Source organism: Vigna umbellata, chromosome 4, assembly GCF_029865625.1.
Source record: "Vigna umbellata cultivar VRB3 chromosome 4, Vumbellata_1.0, whole genome shotgun sequence".
Classification (NCBI taxonomy): Eukaryota; Viridiplantae; Streptophyta; class Magnoliopsida; order Fabales; family Fabaceae; genus Vigna; species Vigna umbellata.
In genome coordinates this window covers 13,738,178-13,760,149 of record NC_142168.1, presented here as the reverse complement: position 1 = coordinate 13,760,149, position 21,972 = coordinate 13,738,178, and the positions used below count along the sequence as shown (strand labels likewise).

General features: G+C 31.3%; 2 protein-coding genes across 5 annotated transcripts in view; both read left to right on the top strand.

Annotated features, from left to right (window-relative positions):
* The first annotated feature begins 5,667 nt into the window (after window positions 1-5,667).
* On the top strand, window positions 5,668-7,078 carry LOC124840023 (putative carboxylesterase 17). Its single transcript, XM_047315999.2, has one exon. It carries the CDS (start codon window positions 5,805-5,807, stop codon window positions 6,837-6,839), a length of 1,035 nt encoding a protein of 344 aa, XP_047171955.1. The 5' UTR covers window positions 5,668-5,804; the 3' UTR covers window positions 6,840-7,078.
* Window positions 7,079-11,490: 4,412 nt separating this feature from the next.
* SWEETIE (HEAT repeat-containing protein) overlaps window positions 11,491-21,972 on the top strand; it is a 42,093-nt gene continuing 31,611 nt past the window's right edge. The window contains exons 1-13 of one of the 4 annotated variants that reach the window (XM_047315983.2): window positions 11,491-11,779; window positions 12,339-12,546; window positions 13,943-14,049; window positions 14,936-15,169; window positions 15,278-15,367; window positions 15,441-15,528; window positions 16,629-16,693; window positions 17,287-17,391; window positions 18,147-18,236; window positions 18,360-18,440; window positions 18,557-18,625; window positions 19,606-19,731; window positions 21,785-21,888. In XM_047315983.2, the coding sequence (XP_047171939.1) occupies window positions 11,609-11,779; window positions 12,339-12,546; window positions 13,943-14,049; window positions 14,936-15,169; window positions 15,278-15,367; window positions 15,441-15,528; window positions 16,629-16,693; window positions 17,287-17,391; window positions 18,147-18,236; window positions 18,360-18,440; window positions 18,557-18,625; window positions 19,606-19,731; window positions 21,785-21,888 (1,538 nt within the window). In that variant the 5' untranslated portion in view covers window positions 11,491-11,608. Of the gene's footprint in view, window positions 11,780-12,338; window positions 12,547-13,942; window positions 14,050-14,932; window positions 15,174-15,277; window positions 15,368-15,440; window positions 15,529-16,628; window positions 16,694-17,286; window positions 17,392-18,146; window positions 18,237-18,359; window positions 18,441-18,556; window positions 18,626-19,605; window positions 19,732-21,784; window positions 21,889-21,972 lie in introns of those variants that run through there. The other 3 variants (XM_088113623.1, XM_047315982.2, XM_047315985.2) reach the window with 3 other exon arrangements.

The following is a 21,972-nucleotide window of genomic DNA, read 5'->3' as shown; positions in this document are numbered from 1 at the left end:
TGCACTAATGAATTGTCTTATTAAGGCTGGATGTGTACTTTAAAATGAGCCAATAAAAAATATGGAATCACTATTCTTTAATTGATTGAAACCTCTTAATAAACATTCCTTTGAAAAATTAATTTAAGAAAGTACAGAATAAAGCATTCTCTCAAATGAAAATCCATTTGTGAGTGTAAAAGTCAACTATGTAGGTGATGGATTTGTCTCATTCAAACCTTTAAGAAAAAGTTTGTTTTATCAAATATCAAGATACAATACTTGAGTCAACTGATAACAACAAATAAGTGATGAATGAATATTTCATTGTAACAGGATCAATAATAAGAATTACTCACTCTTTTACTAGTACTAAATTTTTCAATTAATTTTAGTTTCCATCATATGGCATAGGAAGATGTTAGATATTATCTAATAGTGAGGTTAAACTTATGAAAATACCTAACAAAGCATAAATTTTGCAAAGAAATTCATAGCTTTTATAAGTTGTGTATGATCTGTAACATAAATTTGATAAACACTAGTTAATATATAAGTTTGAGTGCATCTATCAATAAATAATGACATTTGTAGGAATATACATTTAATTGTTATAAAATACTCTTATAATTTGTGTTAAGAATTAAATATGAATTGAAGTTTTACATTTAAAAAATTAAAGAAAATATTATATAAAAATGAATATTTATAAATTCATTGTGTTAAAGTTTTAAGATAAAAATGAGGTTAATCTCCTATGTAGTTAGACTTAGGTTTTATTGATATTATGACTTTTCAAGTAAGTATATTAGACAAAAGAATGATTTTTTAAATTAAACATTATCTCATATTATTCTAAAGTTATTAACACCAATAATTAACTTTATATTATTTTTCTTTTAAACTACAAATATTTTGATCAATATGACATACGAAGGATTTTTGTATTTAAATATTATAAAAATCAAACACATACATATATATAAATCACATTATTATTTATTGTTTTCTTTTTCGTAAATGTTTACTTTATCTATTTTTCCTAGTGAAAATATATATGTTAATTTTTTATGATAATAAAAACAATAAAAATACTATTATTTTTTTTATTATAATTATAAAATAAAAAAGGTTTTTTAAATTTTATTGTAAATACAAAATTTTCAAATTCAAAGAAATAATAATATAAAAAGTAAAATTAATAAAATAATAATTTAAATTTTTAAAAAATTATTCAAAAAGTAAAATTGTAAAGCAAATTAATGTAAATATCTTACATTTTTCTTTTTTCCTATTTATACATGGTGTTTTAGAAAACTTTGTATATTTTACTTCCCGTATTCTTTTTATTACTTCTATATTTCTTTCTCCTCTCTTTAATTTTTTTCTTCTTTAGCAACTTTCATAATTATATTATTAGTGTTTCCAATATAGAATTGGGATCCCTTACTCAAAGCACTTTAAGTTGTCTTAAAAATTGGATGAATTTCCTAATGGTCCTCTATCGTCTAAATTCTCTCTCTTTTTTGTTAAAGTCATGTATGTAGGTATCTATCAAAGACAATTGAACGCTCAAGTTAATAATATAACCTATCAGTTAGTACAAGAAGAGTGATGCATAATATGCATGATCCCTCAAATCATACTTGGATCTTTATTTATAATAGTTGTGATGGATATAACTTTTGTTGACTTAATGATAGTTAATCTCCATTAGAGACTTAATAAGTCACATTATCACTAATAATTTGATCATACTCTTAAGTCATACTAAGTATTGGTAATCGACTTGGGTGGTGCTTGGTTCCAAGAGAAACTGTACCAGGTTACTACATATCCATGCTTTTTTGGCTATTACACTTTGTTCACGTTAATGGAAGGATTTGGAGGAGAGTGATTGAATGAATTCGAAGGTAAATTTTTTATTGTTTATTTGAGTGGATTTGAAAGTAAATATTTTTAATTTGTCACATCAATAAAATCCTATACTAGTTCTCACAAATTTTACTTCCAAATTTACTATCACTTACTTCTAAATCTACAACAAAAAATTTACTTTCAAATTTTTTCAAACTCATTCAATCACTCTCCCTCAATTTCATTCAAGTGAACAAAGTTTTAATACGAGTAATGATCGTGTTTCGTTTTTAGTTCTTTTAAGAATTTTAGCAGTTTTCACACCATCTTATAAATTTAACTTTTTCGTAACACTTACACGACTTAGAATTTCAACATAAAATAATATTTGGTCATTTGCACCATTTCCTGCATAAATCTTGAAATCTATCCGTAGCTAAAATTAATAGTTTTTGTAAGGTAGAACACTTTGCTAATGACACTATCTTTTCACTTACTCATTGATTTATCTCTGAGGATGGAGAAAAAGGGAGAAAGAATAAAGATGAAAAACCTTTGGCATGTCGATGGGTTTTGAAATTTGGCAGACCCGTGTGGATACGTATAGATGAGAAGAATATCGACTGTTGCCCCCATGAAATTCATGTAAGGTTAACATGACCCATGTTTTTGTACCTGGGTCCACCGCAGAATCTAGTATAAAGTAAATATTGTAATCGTTCATGGCAATTTCTCAGTTCAGTGGATTATGAACTTCCACGACGTTATAAATTGCATGAGATTGTGATTCTTGGAACAAAATCTTCCAAAGGGACCAACTGCATATTTAAAACCTTTATTGACCGACTTCAAAAGTTGTTAGAATACTTTTTATCACAATTTCTCTTTAAAAACGTTTTAAAATGAAAAAAAAGTATTTATACTACATTTAACTTCGACTTCTACATTATATATGAGATTATTGAGTATAACAGGAATAATTACGACACAAATCTCTTTCTTATTTTGGTAAAAAAAATCTCGTTACACAATTTTCTAATTTCTTAATATCGCATCTCACGTTGTATTTTGTGCAGAGAATGTGCTCACTCCAAAACTAATGTTTACTACAACATTAAAGAGGAACAGTAGTTACTTGTAGTTAATTAGTTACTTTCGGTTACAGTTAAAGAGGTGGTAGAATCCGACCACTTAATTTGATTTGGGATAAAATAATTTGATAAATACCATATTTATCTTCGATGCCAGAAAATTTTATTCGAATTAAGAGGAGTCAAAGTGATAAAGTTTTACTTTATGGTATTTAGCAAAATTATATAGATAGGATTCAAATTGATTAAGTCAATCTGCGGGTAGGTGCATGCATAAATGAATGGTCGACATTGAAAGATATGCATCACATCGTGAAATATATACAAAAGTAAAAGGAAAGTACACGTGCATCATCCTGAATAGTAGTTATCAGCACTATTATATGAAGTTTGTAACAAAGGTCAACTTAAATGGAATCAAGGGTGATTGTGAAGGGATATATATATACACACACCTTAACATGGTTGACTTTGGTAAAGTTAGAAAAAATATTATAAAAGTTATAAAGTTTGGTAAATAAGTTTAGAAGAGTAAGAAGTTGTGATTAGTTTAAATTCCAGATTAATAACTATATATTGTTAAAAGAAAATATATGAAGACAAATATGAACAATATGTCATACCATACTGTTTCGGTTATTTGGGAGTGAGTTACCAAATTATTCTACAATTTTTCTTTTAGTCGTCCGGTCTTGCTCCAAGCTTCGTTATCTACTCTTCCGTTCGGGAGAATTGTCAAAAGATTCTCCGATGCCAAAGTCAGTATGAAACTGTTTGGCAATTTAATGAAATAGTAATGAATGTGCAGTAAATGCAACCTATCTACCACTCACCTCTGTCCTGTATTTATAGTTCTCGCCATGGGTTTGGGATTAGTAAAAAGTTAATCACGGCCCAAGTTCAGCCCAATGACTCTAATCACCATTTACCTTAATCCTAGTCTTAATGACTCAGGTTATCGACCGACCGGCCTTACACTGTCGCTCGTACGATATACCGTCATTACTCATTCGGAGGATGAACGGTGGGGTTGCGCAATGCATGGTGAGTGTTGATGCCAGCCGTCCGACGATGCTATTAGAGGGGTAAAAAGATTGAAGAAACACCGATCGTTATAGTGCTCTCAGACCGTCCGATGCATATGGTACACATACATTAATAACTACGATTATAGATCAATTAAGAGTAAAAATCATACAAAATAAAAATAAAGCAAAAAACTGATTAAGTTTAGTGTTCTTCTTCCTTTGTTACTTTTGACTGATGTGAGAGTTGTACATATCTCTCCTATTGCTTAATAAATTAATTATAGAATTTAGAAAAGGACTAGCTGAAATGAAAAGCATAATAGAATGTGTTTGAATGGACAAATGAAGGGTAAAAAACACAATGACAGCATGAAATTTGGAAGCATAAAGAGAGTCTAAGACTAAGATTAGGTTGACTTCTATAATCTAGAAATGGTGTATAATTAACATTTTTGTATAAAAATAACTTTTTCTTATATGAATTTCTCCATGAATATCCTTAAGAAAAAAATGATATAAATTTTTAGTAAATTAAAAATTAACTTAAGTTTTAAGTTAACAATTCAAATGAATGCATTTTTTTCGGCTGCCTTTTCTTATGGTTAAATCTCTCTAAAATATATAAACGATGAGAAAAACAAGGCAGTTAGATAATTTTTTTTTATGTTGGGCCATAAATCAAGATAATTAATTATTATATATAAAAGAAAATTGCATATACACACACGCATATATATATATATATATATATATATATATATATATATATATATATCCCAAACTCCGTGTGCGTGTGTATAATATTGGAAGGAGACGTACGTATCTGTCGAGAGAGATGCGAAGGAAATAAAGTTGTTGCGTTTTCTTTCAATATTGAAGAAAAAGAATAGGAAAAGAAATTAGTATAATAAGATCAATAAGAATAGAAGAAGGCATATCTGTTGAGAGATATGGGATATTTAAAGAATAAAGTTAACTTTCCATTTGCTTGTACTTGGAATTAGAAGAATATTCTTTATTTATTTATTTATTTATTTATTTATGATAGTCTTTCTGTCCGAGTCTATTCCGTTTAGTAACTTCTCAAACAAAATAATAATATTACTTTAAGACACTTTTATATTTATTAGGATAAAATGGTCATGATAATAATAGGATAAGATAATTTTATATTTATTTAACACACATGATAAAAGTAAAGTATTATAAAAGAGTGATTTGTTTTTAAAATAAAAAATAAAATAATAATAATAATAATAAAATAAATGTAAAAAATTTATGGGTATTAAAATATTATTTTTTAACCCAAAATCATGGATATATAAAGAAAAATGATCTTAAAATCATAATACATTAATAAACAAAAATAAGAAAGTTGTCCTAGTTCACTTCACTTTATGATTGGGTATTCAGAAGTGTAGAAAAAAGAGTTACAGAATTGAAGTATCATAAATAGCTATGCAAGTTGCAACATGCTTATTACAGAAGTATCGCATGAAGTGCTGCATTTTACCTCCATCATCAGATATCATCAGATAAGAATAATGTTTATCCCAAACACCCCCTCCTTCAATCAGATTCTCCCTGTTCATTTTCACACTGCATGAAAGTAAATCTTATAAGATACAATCCAAAGAGACACAGACAAAAAACAAAAAATATTAAAACTTCACGCGGGAATCTTCATAACAGCACATGGCTATCAGAATGAAGCTTCTTTCCAACTTCAACCCTTCCAATTGCTCAGCTTCCCTTCTCTTCTTATTCTCTAATCCTCTATAAAAGGACCAAACCACATAGCATCGATCAAAATTAAGGAGAGTTTAGATTTTCACTCTTCAACAATATCATGGCTACCATTTCACTCAGGCATAACCCTCAAGTGAACAACACCAACCAGCAACGTGAAATCATCACCGAAGAGATCCAAGGACTCATTAGAGTCCACAGAGATGGACGTGTAGAGAGACCACCGATTGTGCCTACTGTCTCCTGCACAGTATCATCATCATCATCGTCTTCAAGTGCCAAAGATGTTACCATCAACAAAGAGACCAACTTATGGGCACGTGTTTACGTGCCTTCAATGAGTTATCACACAAAGGCTCTTCCTTTGCTTGTGTACTTCCACGGTGGTGGATTCTGTGTTGGTTCCGCTGCTTGGAGCTGTTACCACGAGTTCTTGACCAACCTTGCTTTCAAATCAAACTGTGTCATTCTCTCTGTGGATTATCACTTAGCCCCAGAGAATCGTCTTCCCGTGGCATACGATGACGGTTTCAACGCTCTCGCGTGGGTCAAAAGAGAAGCACAGAACATCTCCGGTGCGCAAAAGTGGTGGCTGACTCACTGCGACATGTCTTCCGTTTTCCTCGCTGGTGATAGTGCAGGCGCCAACATAGCTTATAATGTGGCCACCCGCATGGGATCATCATCATCATCAAACACGACGACACCATTATCCCTCAAGGGTGTCATACTGATCCAACCTTTCTTCGGAGGAGAAGAAAGAACTAGCTCTGAGAAGCATTTCCTTCAGCCACCCAATTCGGCGCTCACTTTATCCGTTTCCGACACTTACTGGCGCTTGGCGCTTCCTCTCGGAGCCACCCGTGACCACCCATATTGCAACCCTCTTGCACATGGCACGGTCAAGTTGAGAGATTTGAGGGTTTCTTCCATTATGGTGTGCGTTTCAGAAATGGATATACTGAAAGATAGGAACTTGGAGTTCTCAAAAGCTTTGGCTAAAGCAGGAAAAAGGGTTGAAACAGTTATTTTCAAAGGCGTAGGCCATGCCTTCCAAGTGCTGCATAATTACCAGCTTTCACATTCCCGAACCCAAGAAATGATAACCCATATCAGAAACTTCGTTAACCAGTAACTCCTGTGTTTGATTCGTGTCGTTTCCTGTTAATGTTCATGAGTTATTACAGTTTGATAGAGTTATATATAGTATAGCACAGATAGAACGGTAGTTTGAGTATCCATAGTTTCAAATTTCAAATTATGTACAGTAGATTTACTATTGTGACACTCGAAGATGAGATTGATTGGTATGCTGCAGTCTGGTTTTTGTAACTGAAAATTATCTTTTATATATGTTAAGAACTTTAAACTTAACTCCATGATTCAAGAAGTATTAGAAAATCAGTTTTAAGGTTAATTCAAAGATTGAGATTTACATCTCACTTATATATTATAATGTTGTCTTATTTTTATGGATCATCACACTTTTTTACGTCGAGGTATATCTCGTGCTTGATAATAAAAATTAGATAGTCCGATAACGAATGGAATAGAAATGTCAAAAAAACAAAAAATATCACTAGAAAAGACAATCTAATCTGATTATGATATTACGATTAATGAATTAACCTTAAACCTAAACAATCTCAGATGAAATTTACGACTCACTTATATATATTAAATTGAAAATTAATTTATAAGACTTCCATCGATATATAAGTAAACATTAAAGAAAAAAGTTAAGAAAATTGAAATAGTTTAGATAGATATGTGGTGGTGTTATTCCTTTTTGTACCATATTCTGTTACTATTGTACCTAGAGTTAAGTTGTGAGAGGTACAGGCATGAGTGAAAGAGGTGGTCCTTGTTGTGGGTTATCTTTATTCTATCTTTAGACATGGTCTTTGACCAACCATATTCTAGTGTCAATGGAGACTCTTCAGAAAGGAACAAGGGTCAGAGAACATCTTCAAATGGAATGATATATACTTTACAAGGAAGACGTAATTGTTCCACAAGGACCACTATGCAAGCAGTATGGGCATCGAGTTAAAAAAAAAAAAACTCATCTTCCAAAATTTGAAGTAATTGTACTTGTTAATGATTCCATCACAAACAATATGCTGTGATACTGTTGAAAAATTGTTCACTTTTTAAGCATGTGAATATGGTTTGATCTAGCTTTAAGTATCCCTCTATTGGAATAATAACGGTTGGGTGTAACCCTTTTATATTTATTAAATATATAATATAATATAAGATAAAATAGTTATAAAAATAAAATTTTATATTTAAAAAAAAGTAAAAAAAAAATCAAATAAATGTAAAAAATTTATTGCCAAAATATCATTTATCAAATTGGAGAGGATTGTTAGTTTTGCCTTTCAACTATAATATATAATGATGAATTTTAAGAATGTTTCCAGTTATAGAAAATACCATTATGTTTGCTATTTTTTTTTTTTGTTATTTTAAGTTGTATATATTGAACCGTGATTATTTTATAAATTCAGGATATTTTATGTTTTTTTTACTCGGTTATAAACGTAACTTTTTTATCTTTTTTCACAACACTCTCCAGAATCATTTTTCTTTCATCATTGTATTGTCACCGTGTAACAATTTGTTATTGATTCTAGTGATATTTATATTTATTTTTCATTATCATTGTTACTTTGAGAACAATGCCATTCTATTATTCTTATTGTTTTTATTGTTATTTTTTTCCTCACTTTTTCCAATCACATATGTTATTGTCACCACGATGGAATAATGAGTATAAAATGATAAATTACGACTGAGCTTAAATTTTTAAATTTGCTTTTGTAGCTGCCATTTGTGTTGTTATTAGCACAATTAAGGTGAATTTGATAAATGTGAAATGACGAATTATTTATCAAAACATCCCAAGAAAATAGAGAAAAATATTAAAGTGAAGTATTAATTCTTTTAATATACCATTTAACTAACTATATATATTATTTCTATTGTATATTAGAAGTCTCACAAGAGATAAAGCTAAATTACGTGGATTGAGTTACGCTTAAAATATTCTAATATTGTATTAAATTATTTATGCATTTTAATCTTGTGTTTGCATAATTCTTAAAAAAAAATAAAGAAACATTATATTTCAATTATTTGTAATTTTTTAAATATATTTTCTTGGATAAAGTAACTAAAATATCTTACATTTCAGTTTTCTTATTTAATAAAGTAATTAAATTGTTTTAGATAAAAAGAATTACTTTAAAACTATGTATTCTAAAATTAATTTTTTTAAAAAGATTATTTAAATTCAAATATTAAAATAACATTTAACAATTTAATATTTTTCAATATGTATATGTATATAATTAAGGTGTGTAGAGAATATAGTTATCAACTTAATACATACACAGTTTGGTTTTGATATGTGTGGGTCGAACTCAAAAGAAAACTTAGAGATCCTAAAACTCCACATAAAAAGAATTTCACGTAGTAAAAATAATAACAAAAGCCTCATGAGTCAAAACTAACTCATGTGTGGTTTATGCAAGTTGATTTTAGATCAAGATAGAAAATGTTGGGTTAGACTAGGTTAAATAGGTTGTCCAAGTTAAATTTATGTTAGGTTGTGTTTAGATCAAGTTAAGTTTCATATAGTTTAAGTCGAGTTAAATACATCTCATACTAAATTGAGTTATCCCAAATCAAAGATCGAGATAAATCAATATAAATCGAAGGTCAAAATAAGTTAGTTTAGACTAAAGGTCGGGCCGAGTTAGCCCAAGATTGAAGGGTGATCCAAGTTAGTCGAGTTGAAGAATTAAGTCGGATCCGATCGAAGGTAAAGTGGAGTCGACACAGGTAGAAAGTTAAATCGAGCTAAAGATTAAGCCAAACTACCTAGGGCCAAAAGGGTTGAAGGTTGAATTGAGTAAACTCAATTTAAAAGTTAAGTTGAGTTCAGCTGATTGAAAGTCAAGTTAAGTCGCTCCACCCAAAAATAAAGTTGAGTCAACTTAGGCTAAATGTTGACTTGAGTCGGCATAAGTGAAGATTGACTAAACTTGACCTAGTAAAATGTCAACTCGACTAAGTTAGGTTGAAAAATCAACTTGATTCAATACAAGTCAAATGTTGAGTTAAGTGAATGCAAATTATTGATTTGAGTTATCTAAATATTAAGTTGAGTTAGTTTAAAACGAAGTCTGAACCAAATCAATTAAGGTCAAAGCGAGTCTGCCCTCAAAGGTTCGACTTGAATCATTATGGATCAATGAGTAAAGTCAAGTTATCTCAAGATAAAATGCTTTATCTTTGTTTGATCTACAATGTTTGAACCTTCAACTAATAAAATAAGAACTTACTTAAAAATGAGTTGGGACTAACTCATAACACGAGGTAAATTGACATCTAATAAAGAAAAACTCATTAATTAAAACAATTCAATTTTTTATTTAATTTAAAATTTTATTATTTTAAACCTCTTTTTAGGTTCCTCGTTCAAACTAATAATTTTTACTTCAAAAATTTTAAAATTTCAAATTCACTAAGTAAACGAATTACTCTCCCTTATTCAAACATTTTATTATTATGTAAAAAAAATCATTCTTAAGTTTCTTTTAGGTTTCTCAAACATTTAAACCACCTCGTAATACACTTACCCGTTCCATATTTTTTTGTTGTCATCAAATTCTCATATTTGTTGCAATATTTACCAGCATTATTATAGTTAATGTCACTGTTTCATCTTTATCATTATCATATTAATAAAATAACAATGATCATTATTATTGTCATCACTATTATTTATTTATTACTATTATTATTATTATTATTTTATTATTAGTGTCATTACTATATTATTATTATCATTATTCATTTTAATTATCTTTTGTATTATTGTATATTTTTATTACCATTAGTATTATTATCATCATAAAATGAAAAATGTTCATTTTTGTATTATATGTTGAACTCAAATAAAAGTCATGTGAATTAGAAATAATGAGACAAAACTTTTAATAATTACAAGAATTATGTTAATGTTAAACTCCTTATAGCAAGTCCATGGTGGTGAAATTTATTAGTGACTTGGTCGTATGTGTGACAATATATCTTAATATACTCTGAGATTCTTAGGATGCGGTCTTTGAGAAAATAAAATTAAAAAAGATATATAAATACATGAATGCAAGGAAAACGTGAATGACATATGATATATTTAAAACTTTAGGCATACAATTTCAATTGTCTTAAATTGAGTGGTATAAAGAGACCAATACTCTCCTACTATAATTTTTGAATATAGGATTATCAAAGCACTTTTAAAGTTAAATAATTCTAAATTTTTTTAATAAAAAACTTATAATCTTTTACAAGGATTAAGATTAACAAATAGATTTAAATTTAACTTAACTCACAAAATCCGATTTATGAGATATATATATATATATATATATTATAAATTAATTTTATTTTTGGTCGTGAAAATTCTAACAAAAATATAAATGAAATAAAATAACTAATGAAATTGGTTCGTGTTTAGTTTAGGTAAGTAAATATGTAATTAAACAATTTTTACAACATTTAAAAAAAAGAAAAGACTTTTAATTTTGAGTGAAAAGAACCGGCTCTTAAATTTGTAATTTAAGTTAGGGTGATGTTAGATATTTGATAAAACGCAAATTTTACTAAACAAATACAGAAAAGGTTAATAAAAAAAATTTCAATTAAACTATTTTATTTTCAACTTTTGTATAGAGAAATTCTCTCAAATGTGATGACTTGTAATTTATTTGACATTTACACTCCCAGACCATCTTGCCGGATCCAGGCAAAAGTCCCCGAACGATCTTCTAATCAAAACATTCTCGTTATACACTCTGCATTGCAGCAAAGCAGAAAAGCTCGATTTACATGGCGAAGCAATACACGGCGGCGGCGCCAGCAGCGCCGCTGTCACGATTCGGGGTGCTGGTTGCGCAACTCGAATCTATAGTGGCATCTGCCGTTCACAAATCACCGCAGCCACTTCTTTGCTTCGATCTCCTCTCCGATCTCATCAACGCCATCGACGAGGACACTAAGGTCTCTCTCTCTCTCTCTCTCTCTCTTTAAACTTTCCATTGCATTGCTGTGGATTTGTTTTTTCTTCTTCTTCGCTCGTTCGTTTTTCTGCATTATTTCACTAGTTCGATATTTGTTGATTTAAAACTCCGCTGATTCACTGTTTTTTCCTTACGTAATTTCGATTCATTCACAGTTTTTCCTCTCGAATCTATATCTCCAGTAGATTAAGTTGAGATTTAGAATTCTGAGGGATATGCATTTGCACGTGTCAGTTCGGATAAGCCGTTCCTGCTTTTTTCTTTCGCGCTATCATGGTGTGATGAGCTGACTTAGCTATAGTTTAAAATTCAATGCATGCTGCATAGAACGCTGAGAGCAAGCTAAGAATAAGATCATGGTTAAGATACGACTCTTGTTGCCTTTTCAGAACGAACTCTTGTTTATATACTGGAGCTCTGTAATTATTACGAGGTTTAATGTTATTCTTTTGGTTTTTGGCGCTTTTTTTTAGCCTGAATTCCCGAAACTAGATCAGCGGTGATTGTCAAATTCTAATGTTTTAGAATATGGTTTCCAGGAGAATATTTTGTTGTGGCAAAGAAGATGTGAGGATGCTTTGTATTCCCTGCTTGTTTTTGGTGCACGACGGCCGGTGCGTCACTTGGCATCGGTAGCGATGGCAAAGGTCATATCTAAGGGAGATTCAATATCAATTTACTCCAGAGCAAGCAGCCTTCAGGGCTTCCTTTCAGATGGGAAGAGGAATGAACCTCAGAAAATTGCTGGTTTGTCTAGATTTAAGATTTCTGGAAGTTTTAGATAGATCTTGGATTCCCAAATATTTTTATAATCATCATACTGCAAAACTTGTGTAGTTAAATTGTTGTGTCTTTCCTTTGAAGTAGTCACGAGCACAAACATAAAAAAGAAGCAATGAGCGCATTTCTATTCCATAACAATTTTAGGGGAAAGACACACCCTTAAGGATTCTATCGTGGCACTTCAATTACAAACTAAAGGGCTATATAACTTATACATTGCCTCAAAATTTGTTGTGCCATTTTTTATTACAACCTTTAGGACAAAGCAAGTAACTATACATCTAAAACCTGATCTAAAGTACAAGGATACACACAATGTTTCCTATGAACTCCAAAAGGTTGTTCCAAATTAAATTACCCTCCTTACATTGCAAAGGTAATTAGCCTTATCCTGGAGAAGCTATGAGAATAGCATTAGGGAGAAGCCATGAATACAATGATATTTGTGAGAAAATGTTCGAGCAAGGAGACACTCAACCAGTCACATCACCATAATGTTTTGGCCTATTTTTTATTTTTGTTAAAATAAGAAATTCATTAAGATGAAAAAAATAGGCCGCTTCCTTGTTGTTAGAAGCTTTAAAATAAGTCACCATAAACTGTTGGAAATTAAAGAGAAATAATAAAGTTATGGGGAAGATGTGACACTTCCATAAATCAAGGAAAATAAGGAGCAAGAAGAAGAACATTGCTCCCATGTATTCATCTTCTTCCATACTCCTGACTAATCTTAGGACATTTAAAAGAAAGAAAGAAAATGAAATGTAGCAGTCCTTGCCAAATATAATAAGGAAACTCCCTGTTTTTATTCTGGATTTATGTTGGATCTTGTCAATTTGGATTTTAACCTGGGAGAGATACTCTAAATATATGTTCCTTTTAGCCAAAAAGACATTATTGAGAGATAGGGAGAAGTACAAGTATGAAAGGTGATAATTGTCTTCCCTAGATAAAACAATATTTAACTTTTTGCCACTAAGTCGCAAGGCCAGAACATTACAGTTTCCGCAAGTAAAAAGGGGAGCTTTTTGTATCTCAAATTCTATGAATAAACCAAGCAGAGTGCCTCAAAACAGGGCATTAAAGCAAGCTTATCACAAAGCAAGCCAGTAAGGAATTTATGGACTGAACGAACAATCTTAGCATAAGTGGCTATCAATTTTATTTGTAGGTGTCCTTTTGATTGTTTTTGGCATCAAATCAGTTGACTCTCACGCTTCATAGTTGTGTTAATTTTTGTGTTGCATGTTTTTTCTGGAGTGTTATGGTCTTGTTCTTGTTTCTTGCATTTAACTATTCAGATCTTGTCACTTTTCTTTTGTTTTTACTTCTCATATTTTTTCTGAACATAATTTTATAGGTGCTTCACAATGCTTGGGAGAATTGTATAAGTACTTTGGCAGAAGAATCACTTCAGGTTTACTCGAAACAACTATCATAGCAACTAAACTTATGAAGTTCAACGAGGTATTTCCTTACGAAGTTTATGTTCATATGTTTAAATTTCTAATAACTGAATGATATGCAAAGCATAGATAAAAAATTGTCTTGGTTTATGCATGCCTGTTTTTTTATGCCTAAGAAAAAAGTATAAATTTGTGATCCTTGCAGTACCTTTAATACTATTTTCTTTTTGATTCTTTTTCTTATTTACATTGAAAGTTTGTTACTTGATTTACTTTTAACATGTTTTGAAATACCGGTAAAGAAACTGTTGAGTGAAAAGATACAATTTTATTGGGCAGTAACCATTAGAAGTTTTGACCTGAGGTTGCAGGAAATGTGTTTAACATCACCAGAAGACTTTATCAAACTAATGAAATTTACTTGATCACACCTGTATATGATATTGTACTAAAATTGCTGAATAAGAATAAGAAAATGAAAAGAGGGGAACAAATAAACGATGTGTCTGTAGTTACATCTTGTTTAGATGTGGGCATATGGCACAGAAGTGTGGAGCAAAAAGGTTGATCACATATTAGAAAGTGAATAAGAGAGTGATTATAGTTGTTAAGTTCTTTAGGAAAGAATAAGGGAATCTTAAAGCTTGTAAATACTTTCAATAAACTACTATTTAAGAATGTCAACTTTTAGTCTGATAGATAAAATCAATTTCATTAATGATTAAACAAAAACACTGAAATTCCTTCTAAGTAGAACTTGAGCTTTTCTTAGTTGTATCATCACTCTCTTTCTCTCAATTTGACGAAGTGCCTTTATTTGTCTCACTTTTCTTCATCTATTGCATTTGTCATTTCTGCATCATTTCTCAATCGTCACTTGAGAAAGGTATTTGTTCTATTACAATTGACTGTGCTCTCTTTAATGAATTTGCTATGTATCAAAGGAGTTTGTTAGACAAGAAGCATTATATATGCTTCGGAATGCCTTAGAAGGCTCTGGTGGTAGTGCTGCTTCAACAGCATATTCAGAGGCATTTCGTCTCATAATGAGATCTGCCACTGGGGATAAGTCATTTGCTGTGAGAATAGCTGCGGCAAGATGTTTGAAGGCATTTGCTAGCATTGGAGGTCCAGGCTTAGGTGTAACAGAACTCGACAATTCAGCCTCTTACTGTGTCAAGGCAGGTATTTTTGTCTCAATTTTGTCTCTTTCACCTGTAAATGTGCCAATTGCTTGGTGCAAAATTATAGTATTCTATACATTTCTTTGTTACTTCTACTTTTGATAGGCACTTGAAGATCCTATATCATCTGTCCGGGATGCCTTTGCTGAAACTTTGGGTTCCTTGCTTGCTCTTGGAATGAATCCTGAAGCACAGGTCTCTATTATTGTATTTCTCTGGTTTTTCCTTGGTTTTGCATTATTCATACTTTCCCTTCAAAATTTTCTAGGTTCAACCAAAGGGAAAGGGTCCTTTACATCAAGCAAAAAAACTAGAAGGTGGATTGCAGAAGCATTTGATTTTGGTCTTTACAAAAGGTTTGATGCTCTGTTAAATGACTGTATTTTTTTTTATCAAGATGGTGCAAAAATACCATGATTTTAGGCGGTTTGCCTCTAATCTTTTTCAGATGTGCTTGAACCTGAGCAAAAAACTCAGAAAATCTTTATAAAAAAAGAGAATTGTAGCTTTTGAAAGAAAAAGTAATTTAACTAGTTTTTAAAAGTATGCTGCATGGGTTAAGAGGCTGTAGCTCAATTTGTTAAGCGTCGGTTGTTGTCAACTCCATACACATGTTCAATTCCTTCAAATAAAATAGTTGCATATGTTATCTTTTTCTATCTCATCCTGAACTAATTCGCGAGACATTGAAACAAATTGTTTCGTTTAAATGTAATTTTAAGCTAAAACATCCAAACAACTTTTACTTTATTTAAAATTCTCATTTTTTTACTTTAACTTTAAAGTAACTTTTAGGCCGTAAAATTCTGGGCCAAATCTACATCTCTGTACTCTGTTCTCTCTCTGCCTCACTTTCTCTTATTTTCCCACACTTCTATGATTTTCTTCCATTTTGGCCGATTTCTAACAGTATTTGATGAAATGCATTGAATGCTGGTATTTCTTTTTGATCATTGGAGGTAAAATAAATGATTGCAAGTGAGTTCTAGGATGACAGGAAGCAATACTCAGAACTTCCGTTATGGAATTGCAAAAAAGGGATTTTGCCCATTACCCAGCTAATTGGGCCTTGCTCTTTCTGGTCATTGCTAGTCTGAAAGGAGAGGGTGAATGGATATTGCTTTTAATGTTAGTTGAATATGAACACAGATTCGTTTCAAAAGGGCTGCAGATTGTTTTATTTTTATTTTCCCACATCTTCTGTATTTCAACTGAGTATTATTTTTCTTTGTATGTGCTGGTTAAATTTATACCCTGCAGATTGCTGCCTTTTGATTGAAATATATTAATAGAAGTTATAAACCCAAAGTAAAGAATGGAGTTCATGCCTTGTTTATAAATTCTGAATTCATGTAAAAGTTACAAATTTACAACTGTCTTATTTTTATATTTTCAGCTTTCATTTTTACTTCACATTGTTTGTGAGCATGTGATGACTTTTTTACTTCCATTGCAGTTAGTGGAGTGAAGTCTAGGAATGTTCGGGTTGGGTTAACATTAGCATGGGTATACTTCTTACAGGTAAATCACATTTCTTTGATAGATGTTCAGCTTGCAGTTTATTTAAAGGCATTCTTGTGGATATTGGCAGATTGGTTATTTTCTCAGAACATTGAACCCTGTATTGTTTTCTGTTTTAGTAATAGGGACACTTATTTTATTCTGCTGTTTTTAAGGTTTAGCTAGTACTGAGTTTGTTTACTTAGTGAAACCTTTTCTTTTTACTGTCTTTATTTCTTAGTTTTGGTTTGCTACTTTGTTTTTCTTTTATGGAACACTTACTGTTTTTCATCCTTTTCTATAATATAAGTTTTCTTTTTCCTCTGATAAACAGTGCTTTTATCCAGACACTTTAATTCAAGTCACCTTAACACATCAAGGTTGGGAAGCAAATTGGAAATGAATTGAAAAATTCACTTTGTACTCACTTTTCTGTTGTGTGGTTGATATGACTGAAAAACTTTTGATTTTCTGTATTGATCTTTTATTTATATTCTTTTTACATACGCGTAGATTGTCCCCTTTAGTAGTTTGGCAGCAGCTACACGAGAATATTAAAGTGCATTTTTACTTGTTCTGATTGTGAACACTACTCTGGTAATTTTACTTTGCAGGTCATTCGCATAAAGTATCTGCTTCCTGACAGTGAGCTCCAAAATTTTGCACTGCAAGTTATGGAAATGCTCCGTGCTGAAACTTCTGTTGATGCCCATGCCTTGGTATTTTTTTTTTTTTTAATTTCCTTTTGCTTTTAGTTAATTTTGTTTGTGTATTCATTAAGATAGACAAATGGAAATAGGAGGAGAAAGAAAATAATGCCACTAATTTTTTTTTTTTCAATTTTACTGTTTATTTAGGCCCTGTTTGGATTTTAGAAGAATTATTTAGACAAGGAGAAACTATAAGAGAAATACAAAGGTGACAAATGATGATAACTTAAAAAATTATAAAAAGGAGAAGGCAAAGAGGAAGAAGGATCCATGGAATGGGAATTTGGCAGTGGAGGATTTGAGTCACTAGGATCTGTAGGCAAGGATGGAGTTATTTGTGCTCCATTCTGGTATGTTAGAAGAGGTGGTGGAACAATATTGTCTCCATTTTGAGTTGGAGTATGAGAGGAAGTAGAAATAATCAATGGATCACAAGATGATACACGAAGAACTTAATGAACAGATGAATAATGTTTCATAGAGGACATGAAGAAAGATGTGTCCTCAAAGAAAGTAACATCAACAAACATATAATACCTATAGTTGAGAGAGAATAGCATTTATACCCTTTCTAAATGCGAGAGTAGCTAAAAAAGATACACTTTATAGCCTTTGCAAAAAGCTTGTCAAGACCTTGATGGGTTGCATCTGATGCTACTGGTTTGCGAACTAGCCTTTTGCTTCTTTCTTCTAAACTAGGTTTAGGGTTTGTAATATTTTCAACATTTTAAACTGTTGAGAAGAATTTCTAATTCTTGTCTCAGGCATGTGTTCTTTATGTGCTTCGTGTTGCTGTAACTGATCAAATGACTGAACCTACTCAAAGGAGCTTTTTGGTTTTTTTGGGAAAGCAGGTACAATTTGTTTAAAGTAAATTAGTATTTGCCATATGTTTTTCAAGTTAAGTATTCAGCTACGATATCTTCTTAATGATGTGGAATCTAATGCCTTTTTCCCACCTTTTGGCAAAATTATAGCTCCAGTCACCCGAGGCAGGTCCTTCCATGAAAGTGGCAGCCTTGCGTACACTGTCTTATACTCTAAAGACAGTGGGAGAGGTAAGAAGTGCCAGCTTATGTTTCAATTTGCTAATGAAATCTACATTTTTTTAACCAGGAACTACGATGGACTGGGATGTCTCAAGGTGTGCTTATTTTAGTTATTCCCTGTGCAGGTTCCATTTGAATTTAAGGAAATTCTTGACAACACTGTAGTTGCAGCTGTGTCACATTCTTCAAAACTAGTGAGCTCATGAAAGCATATTTTATATAGATACAATTTATTATTCTCATACATTAATATCCTTGCTCATGTTGGATTCAAGACTAATTTTAAGTTTAACACATGATATTGTTCTTTGGGGTGAAATGAAATAATTGAAAATATAAATGATTTGGCCTTGTAAATAGTTTCTTCTGGGAAAATGTGAAAGGAAGCAATATGGTTAACATTCAGTTAGGATGGCTGTTTGTGGAGAAGAAAATGATTCCTTTTGGAGTTTTTAACATTATTATTTGAAGGTTTTCAGTGTTTGGTTACTGAGATAGGACGGTATAGGATCCTGTCATGTCATAAGTTCTTTCGTGTGCCAATAGGATATGGTTAACCTTGTATCATGTCGTCCCAATGTAATTTGTTTTGGTGGGTAGAAGGGGGTTGCTGGGGTATGGTACAACAAGATTAGATAATGTCTCTCACTAAAATATGAAAAAATATATAAATATATGAATTGTGTGTTTAATATAATAATATATGTTCAACATCTTACATAATATTTATGTACAACACGTGCTCACGCACACACACCATATATATATATATATATATATATATATATATATATTTCATTATATTAAATAGAGATAATATATGATTTGATGTGGAATATTTTATCAAGTATCTCTAATTATTAGATATTGATTTTGTTCTTTACTATTGTATTTCTTCTTCATTATAGATAAGAATTTTCATGTGGGTACTCAAGACATGAAAGTTATTATGTTCTTTCTTGGTTTTTGGTTCTCAGCATGGTACCAGAGTGGTAACATCCTACGTAGAACTATCCAAATGGGCCTGCCCCGATTGGCTTGTCCAAAAAGACAAGCTAGATTATGTCAAAAATAGTGGATTTCTTTTTGCACCTCCAAAAAATACAGCATGGTTATGTTGTTTTGGCATTTATTTCTTGTCTTTCATATCAGTTCTAAATTTGCAAATTCTCAGGTTCGAATTGAGGCTGCTTTGGCTTTACGTACATTGGCTGAAGTCGATCCCACTTGTGTTGGTGGTTTAACTTCATATGGGGTGACCAATCTTACTGCTTTAAGAGAGAGCGTTTCTTTTGAAAAGGTAAAGTTTGTCAAATTTTACATAATCTATATTTTATTGCATGTTTTGTAGTTGTTAATTTTTTTTATTAAAGGTATGTGAAGATAGTACAACACTAAAGGATGAGAAATCTCCATAGCTTATTCACAAATGTGATAGATAGTGTTGAATATAGTGAAAATTATATATGGGATTAATCTCCCTTGTGTTAAATACACACATAGGGTTCTCTATTTATAATAGAAGAAATATGGGCTAAGCCCAAAATACAAATAAGAAATAATAACAAACTAACTAAAAGATAAAAGATAAAGATAAAAGATATAATATATCTAACACTCCCCTTCAAGCTGTGCATACAAATCGTATGTATAAAAGCTTGTTACTAATATAATCCATAAAGACTTAGTGAAAATATCTACTTCTACACTCGAGAGACACCAAATTGCTAATGATTTGCAAGACGACATAGAAGACGAAATACCAACCCAAAGATTCCCCTGAGCAACAAATCTGGGAGGTTGCTCCATGTAAATCTCTTCTTGCAAATCACCGTTGAAGAATGTCACCAGTGGATAAAGATGTAATTGTTGAAGAGCCACCATGACTATAAATAAACTAACAAGAACCATCTTTTCCATGGGAAAAAAGCATATATAGACGGGTCAAACACAATGGTGACAAAAAAATGAGGTCAGAAGAGACACCAGCGGAAGAAGCCATGGATGAATAAGAGAGAGAAACCATAAAAAATCCAAAATTCTCCAATCAAGACACCTAAAAAAGGAAAAAGAGCAACCTCGATGTTCTAAACAACTACCAAACATGCCACAATGCACGACGAAAAAGGGAGCAAATCCATAACTTTAAAAGGAACTCCGATGAAGGTGTCGTTAAAGGCATGGTAGTCGCCTGGTCGAGACGATGAAAATAATGTGATCATCAGTCGAAACTAGAACTCCGGTAGTGATAGTGGTAGAAGATGGCACCGCCGGCGGCAGTAGATGGCGCCGCCGCCGGCAGCGACGGATGTAGTGGCAGAGGCACCAGAAACTTTTTTCTCAAAAAAGAACCTTAAGCTCTGATACCATGTTGAATATAGTGAAAATTATATATGGGATTAATCTCCCTTGTGTTAAATACACACATAGGGTTCTCTATTTATAATAGAAGAAATATGGGTTAAGCCCAAAATACAAATAAGAAATAATAACAAACTAACTAAAAGATAAAAGATAAAGATAAAAGATATAATATATCTAACAGATAGAAAAGACAGGTGAAGATTGATAAGTAATTTAGTCAGGCAGCTTACTGGAGTCTGTTTTTTATTAATAAAGATTCTGTTTGGATAAACTTTTTCACAAACACTCATAGGGGAAGATAATAAGAAAAATGAACTAAAATTTTCCATAAGCTAAAATTAGCTAAGGTATAAGGTTATTTTTTATTTTTTTATTTTTACCTAAAAGCAAGTATGTAGTAGCATCACTATGCTATATGCAATCCCAACTAGGTTGGCATCACTGACAACATCAATCGCCTGCCCTCCAATTGTCAATCTGACAGCTATGTAATAGTTAGTTTGGAGAGGTATGTCTTTTCAACAGATGTGTTCCAGAGCTAATACAGCTTTATTTTGGCCTGTTATGCACATGTCTAGTACGAAGTTCTTGTAAAATTTTTGTTTGCCTGTTCATTTTAAAGGTTCTGATAAAAGTAAAGTGGCAATGTGCACTTTACGTTAAGTGGAATGGCCACTTCTCCAAGGGCGTCTGGGTGCATGTGCATGGGTTAGAGAATTAGATGGTGTTGTGGAAACATGAATAACATTCTATGCAAATGGTTTATATGTATTAAGGTATAATAATAATAATAATTTAATCATATTATTAAGGTATAATAATAATAATAATTTAATCATATTTCTAGTTGACGTGGGATCTCTAATGATAGGGATTATACATAAAATACTTTTGTTGATTTATTTGCAGAGAGTTATAAAAAATCTATCTTCAACTAGTGACTGTCATAAAATTTAATTTTATGAATTGACGAAGTGCCTTATTTTCAGGGAAGCAATTTGCAGTTTGAGCTCGATTCTTTCCATGGGCAGGCTGCTGTCTTGGCAGCTTTAGTCTCTATTTCACCAAAATTACCTCTTGGTTATCCAGCCAGGTAAGTTTCTTCCCTCCCTCATTAATTAATTTTATATTTTTATTTATTTATTATTTTTTACCTGGATAAGTTACATTTATTTCT

What these genes read in the sequence shown, in the direction of transcription:
- LOC124840023 (XM_047315999.2), top strand. Translation starts at nt 5,805, where the DNA reads ATGGCTACCATTTCACTCAGGCATAACCCTCAAGTGAACAACACCAAC.